Below are 6,088 nucleotides of genomic sequence, written 5' to 3'. Positions count from 1 at the left end.
TGCTTAGGATTCTCTCTCCCTCTCCCTCTCTCTCTCTCTCTCTCTCTCTCCCCCCCTCTCCCGCTGGCTCTCTCTCTCTCACTCTCAAAATAAATAAAATCTTAAATTAAAAATTTTCATGAGTCAATGTTTGTGCTTGACACTTAGTACCAAAATGTATTTGTTAAATAAATAGGAGGAATTGGTGGGGGGAGGTTAGAGGGACGGAAAAATCAATGTTCAGAAGAAAAGGAGCTAGAAAGATAGGGGATAAAAATGGTGGGGGGGGGAGAGGGGAAGACAGGCAGTGAGAAGAAAGGACCCTGAAGGCTCCAAAGGCTTTCGGAGACCAGGGGATAAAGGCAGAGAGGTGGAAAATTCAAGATGGCGGGTGGAAAATCCAAGATGGCGTGTAGAAAGTGAAGGACTCTTGGCTTGTCTTCCCCAGGGGCCTAGGGCTTGTGGTTGTGCTTCCTGCAGGGACCTGCTCCGACATCTTCAGAAAACCCACACGGGATCCTCTGTTTAAACCAGCCCCTGCCGTTCTCTAGGCCCTCGATCAGGTGTTTTTTGTTTTTTTAAAGTAAGCTCTACTCTCAGTATGGGGCTTGAACTCACGACCCAGAGATCAAGAGTCACATGCTCTACCTGCTGAGCCATCCAGGTGCCCCAGTTTCCTCATAGCCTTTATCACCACCAACCACGCGAGTATAGATAGTCGATTCTCATTATGGAAGGCAGTTACGGTCAAGAACACCCCAGCGAATACTGAATTAGCGAATACTGGTTCCTCTTAAGGGAGATACACCCATGTTACACAATAATACTATGTAAACGTTACGGACTAAACATGCCCCCGGCCTCAAATTCACATGTTGAAATCCTACCTTCCGGTGTGATGGCATGTGGGGGTGAAGTCTATGGGAGATGATTTAAAGCCTTGCGGACGCGGGGCGCCTGGGTGGCTTAGTCGGTTAAGCGTCCGACTTTCGCTTGGGTCATGATCTCGCGGTTCGTGGGTTCGAGCCCCGCGTTGGGCTCTGTGCTGACTGCCAGCTCAGAGCCTGGAGCCTGTTTCGGTCTGTGGCTCCCTCTCTCTCTGACCCTCCCCTGCTCACGCTGTCTCTCTCTCTCTCCTAGAGATAAATAAAACATTAAAAAAAATTAAAAAAAAAAAAAAAAAGTCTTAAAGCCTTGAGGACGGACCGCTCTTGAATGGGATTTAGTGCTCATAGAAGAAGCCCCGGGAGAGGCTCCTCGCTCTTCCCTCCATGTGAGGACACAGCACGAGGCGGGCCCTTACCAGATGCTAAAGCCACTGCTGCCTTGATCTTGAGTCCCAGCCTCCAAAACTATGAGAAATGTGTGCTGTTTGAGCCCCCCAGTCCGTGGTATTTGTTACAGCAGCCCAGACAGACATACAGGTATAGAGAAACTTGTACATCTAACAGATCACAGTCTCAAATCCTAAACACAACAACTACCGATGAACTCTGATTTATTTGCTCTGCAAACAAGGAGGCAGAGCTCAGGAATGTTAAGTGAGCAGCAGCGCCTGAGGGGCTCGGTCCGTTCCCCCCGACTTTGGCTCTGGTCACCATCTCGCTGTTCAGGCGCTGGAGCCCCGCATCTGGCTCTGTGCGGACAGCTCAGAGCCTGGAGCCTGCTTCAGATTCTGGGTCTCCCCCCAGCCACCCCCTTCGCCTGTCTGCCCGCCTGCTCACACTCTGTCTCTCTCGCTCTCAAAAGTAAATAAACATTGATGGGGCGCCTGGGTGGCTCAGTTGGTTGAGCGTCCGACTTCAGCTCAGGTCATGATCTCACGGTTTGTGGGTTCGAGCCCCGCATCAGGCTCTGTGCTGACAGCTCAGCCTGCTTCGGATTCTGTGTCTCCCTGTCTCTCTGCCTCTCCCCTGCTCGTGCTCTGTCTCAAAAATAAAGAGGCATAAATATTTTTTTTAAAAAGTACATCAACATTAGAAAAAAATGTGTTAAGTGATTAGCCTGAGGCCGCCAGGTTCACAGGTCCCCAAACCGGGGCTCTAAGCCATCCATCCCACTCTGTGCACTGTGCCTGTGTTTATCCTCTGGGCATCTCTCTGAGATCAGAAACCAGAGGACACAGCTCTTTCTTGTTTGACCTCCACTGGTTACAGGCAATTACAGGCAATGCCAATGTTGGCCGCTAGTGCACTTGCTTGAATACCTAGACTTTTTTTTTTATGACTTGGAGATTTCACAAACATGGGATCCGCATAGGGAGGCTTAACTGTGTCTTTTCGTGTCTATTTTCTTACTCTGGGGTGTGACCCCACGAGGACTAGAATGTTCACGGCTAACTCCCCAGTCCCTAGGAAAGAACCTGGGACACAGTAGGCACTTGGTAAATGCCTCTTGAATGTACAAAGGCATGGAGAGAGAAGATGAGTGAGTATGTGCCATCTCTTTGATCCTTACAACAATATAAGGAGGAAAATGTGGCCCAGAGAGGGTGAGCCACTTGCTCCAAGTTGCTCAGCCAACAAGAGATGGCAGGCTGGGGGGGGTTGGGGGGCCGCCGGCAGGGGGAAAGGGGGGAGGTGTCTCTCTTATCATGGCCTTGCTGTGTGATCTCAGTGCAATCAGTTCACCCCTCTGAGCCTTGGTTTGCCAACATGAGGGATTCTTTTTTTTTTTTTTTAAATATTTTTATTTATTTCTAGGAGAGAGAGAGATAGACAGCGTGAGCAGGGGAGGGTCAGAGAGAGAGGGAGTCATAGACTGAAACAGGCTCCAGGCTCTGAGCTGGCAGTCAGCACAGAGCCCAACGTGGGGCTCGAACCCACGAACCGTGAGATCATGACCTAAGCGAAAGTCGGACACTTAACCAACTAAGCCACCCAGGCGCCCCTGGAAACTTCTTTTATCTCTACCCCCTCCCCCAGGATACATGTTGGCAATCATACTCCAAGTTTATGGCTCCCTGATATACATCTGAAGGGTCTCATGACTCAGCTTTTAATAGACAGTAATAAATGACCTTTTCCTAATAGTGGTGGGCCCCTCAAGGTCCGGGAAACCTTGTTTACAAAATACTTTAAGAGACTTATTCCATGCCTGCTCCCCTCCCGACCTGAAGGTGTCTAATCAGTCGCTTGTCACAGCCCCAGTGCAGGTCTTTCTGCCGACGGGTCTTGTTCCCGTGCTTTAAAAACTTTTTTTTTTTATGTTTTATTTATTTCTAGGAGAGAGAGAGAGACAGCGTGAGCAGGGGAGGGTCAGAGAGAGAGGGAGACACAGACTCTGAAACAGGCTCCAGGCTCTGAGCTGGCAGTCAGCACAGAGCCCAACGCGGGGCTCGAACCCACGAACCGCGAGATCATGACTTAAGCGAAAGTCGGACGCTCAACCGACTAAGCCACCCAGGCGCCCCGCCAACATGAGGGATTCTTATGAAATGTGCTTATTAACGCTGATGTCCCTTTACTCTCAGAGTTACCACACCAAGATCTAAATGCCACGTGGGAGAGTCTATCTTCATAGTCATCAGCAAAGGGAGGGGTGGGAGGAAGGAGGCTGTTTGCCCAAGATAGTTCTGGTAATTAAGAGGCTGAGTGGATGACCTTACTCTATAATGGTGGTGATCACTGTCGGCATTCCCATTCTAGAAATGTAGGCACTGAGGCTTGAAGAGGTGAAGGCACAGGCCCCCCCCCCCCCCCCCGCAGGGAAAGAACAGAGTCCAGATAAAAGCCGCGGGGGCTAAAGATTCCAGAACTATAGCATTCCATCCAGTGGACAGAGAAGGGGATGGGGAAGACAAAGGGGAAACTGAGGCACGGGAGGAAGGGACAGGAAACCAGGGAGAGGGCTGGCGCCAGTGGAGAATGGCCTTGGGCCTCATGACTCACGGTAGCCAGCGTTGTTGATCACACAATCCAGGCGGCCAAAGCGGCGGACGGTCTCAGAAACGAGGACCTGATGACAAAGACGTCTTGTGAGAGAGAGCTGCGCGGGCACCCAGGCTTGACGAGCCTGGACTCCCAAATGCAAGGCGAGGCGGGGGAAGCTGGAGTCACAGCCAAGGGGACAGGAAGTGGGGGACTCCCCCAAATCACTAGGCATGGCAGAAGAGACAGGAAGCCAGGGGTACCAGAGAGCAGAGGGCTGGGTACATTCACACTGCACTCCATTAGCCCAGAGGCCTGGGTGAGGGGTTCTGGGGTGGGGGTGGGGTGCTGGTGGTGAGGTCATCAGAGAGACACTGACTAAAGGGAAGGCATAGAGGGGCAACCTAGGTGGTTCACTTGGTTAAACGTCTGACTCTTACGGCTCAGGTCATGATCTCTTGGTTCTTGGGTTCGAGCCCAGCGTCAGCGCAGAGCTTGCTTGGGATCCTCCCTCCCTCTTTCTCTCTGCCCTTCCCATGCTTGTGCTCTCTCTCTTTCTCAAAATAAGTAAGTTAACTTAAAACACCCAGGGACACGGGGCACTTGGGTGGTTCAGTCGGTTAAATGCCCGACTTCAACTCAGGTCATGATCTTGTGGTTTGTGGGTTCGAGCCCCGCGTCGGGCTCTGTGCTGACAGCTCAGAGCCTGGAGCCTGCTTCAGATTCTGTGTCTTCCTCTCTCCCCGCCCCTCCCCCACTCGCACTCTGTCTCTGTCTCTGTCTCTCTCTCTCAAAAATAAATAAAGATTTAAAAAATTTTAAAAAGAAACTTGAAAACAGGGACAGAAGAGAAAAACTCTTACAGATGGAGATCCAATGAGGGGTTTTTGTTCTGATCTACGTGACAGGTATGACAAGAGCCTTGAAGAAGTAAGAGATAAAGGAGAGCCTTCCCAGGAGACCTAGAACCTGGCCAGCAGAATGAGAGACAGCCTCAATATGAGGCTGAGTTGAAATCTTTGTGACCAGGCAGGGAGCAGAACCGCTCACCCTCATGTCTTCCTCCTGGGTCACATCACATTGAAGAAAGATCGTTCCAGCAAGCTCCTGCTCCAGGGCCCGGCCCCCGGACTCTGCAGGGAGAGAAGGGCTGGGGGTCCTGGCTCCTGGGACTGAGGCAGGAGGGGCTGGGGGCCAGGACTCCTGGGGCTGAGGGAGGAGGGGCTGGGGGCCAGGACTCCTGGGGCTGAGGGAGGAGGGACGGGGGATGAGGACTGAGGGACGTTCACTCACCATCTTTGTCGCAGATAACCACTTGAGCCCCGCTTTGCACTGAGAATAGAACAGGTTACTCCAGCACAGACCTTGGCAAAGGCCTCTGCTGCCCTCTGGTGGCCACCTGGAGTGGGAACCTATCCTATCTCCCCATCGAGTCCCCCTCGTGACCAGTCTCATGATGATCCTCTAGAGCAAAGGACAGAAGACTTGACACATACTCTCCTTGGCCACTCCAGATGCCTGCTGGGCTTTCCCAAGCCCCCATCCCTGGGTTCCAGAATAAAGCCGAAACCTTGCAAGCGACATTCCCCAACCACCGACTTTGTAGTTACAGTAACTGAGACCCAGAGAAAGCAAGGAACCAGTTTTGGAGCCCCGCCAAAGGCTCAGGCCGCAGGCTAACACTGCCTACCCTTTCATTAGCATTGCAAACTGAGTTTTTATAGGATATAAATCTCCACTTAAGATCCCTACCCCCACTCGTTCCCAGGGTCTCTCCTCTCCCAGATTCCAATATTCCCCGCACAGCCAGACCCCCTACTCACCGAAGGCTCTCACAATCCCGGCTCCGATGCCGCGCCCGCCCCCTGTCACAACCACCACCTTCCCGGCATAGCGCGTTCCCGTGGCCATTCTGCTTCTGTCCGTCTCCGTGTCACTCGCTAGGTGCTTCTTTCCACCTCCAGAGTCAGGGTGAGGCCGTGGAGTCAGACCATAAATAGGGGTTGTATCCTGGAAGCCCGGCCCTGAGGGGGCGTTGCCGGGAAGGGCAGAAGCCTGCAAGTGGGGCCCCAGCCCCCTCCTCCCTCAGCCCCAGAAATCCAGGCTCGAGTTGCCTCCTTTTTCAGACCACCAGGTTCGAGGCCCCCCGTCTCTCCTCAGGATGCAGGAGTCCACGACTCCAGCTCTGTCCCTAAGAGACCCCAGTATCATAATCCCAAACAGACAGAGAGAGAGAGCTA

General features: G+C 52.5%; 1 protein-coding gene across 1 annotated transcript in view; it reads right to left on the bottom strand.

The window, feature by feature from the left end:
• The window catches only part of HSD17B14 (hydroxysteroid 17-beta dehydrogenase 14), a 19,693-nt gene extending 13,626 nt beyond the window's left edge, over positions 1 to 6,067 (bottom strand). The window contains exons 1-4 of the mRNA XM_039249512.1: positions 5,672 to 6,067; positions 5,142 to 5,180; positions 4,899 to 4,981; positions 3,870 to 3,936 (exon numbers count right to left, since the gene is read on the bottom strand). Of these exons, the coding sequence (XP_039105443.1) occupies positions 3,870 to 3,936; positions 4,899 to 4,981; positions 5,142 to 5,180; positions 5,672 to 5,759 (277 nt within the window). The 5' untranslated portion in view covers positions 5,760 to 6,067. The remainder of the gene's footprint in view (positions 1 to 3,869; positions 3,937 to 4,898; positions 4,982 to 5,141; positions 5,181 to 5,671) is intronic.
• Positions 6,068 to 6,088: the final 21 nt, after the last annotated feature.

The sequence above is a fragment of the Hyaena hyaena genome, unplaced genomic scaffold, assembly GCF_003009895.1.
Source record: "Hyaena hyaena isolate Hyena2069 unplaced genomic scaffold, ASM300989v1 scaffold_9, whole genome shotgun sequence".
NCBI classification, from domain to species: Eukaryota; Metazoa; Chordata; class Mammalia; order Carnivora; family Hyaenidae; genus Hyaena; species Hyaena hyaena.
This window is presented reverse-complemented; position numbering and strand designations above follow the sequence as displayed.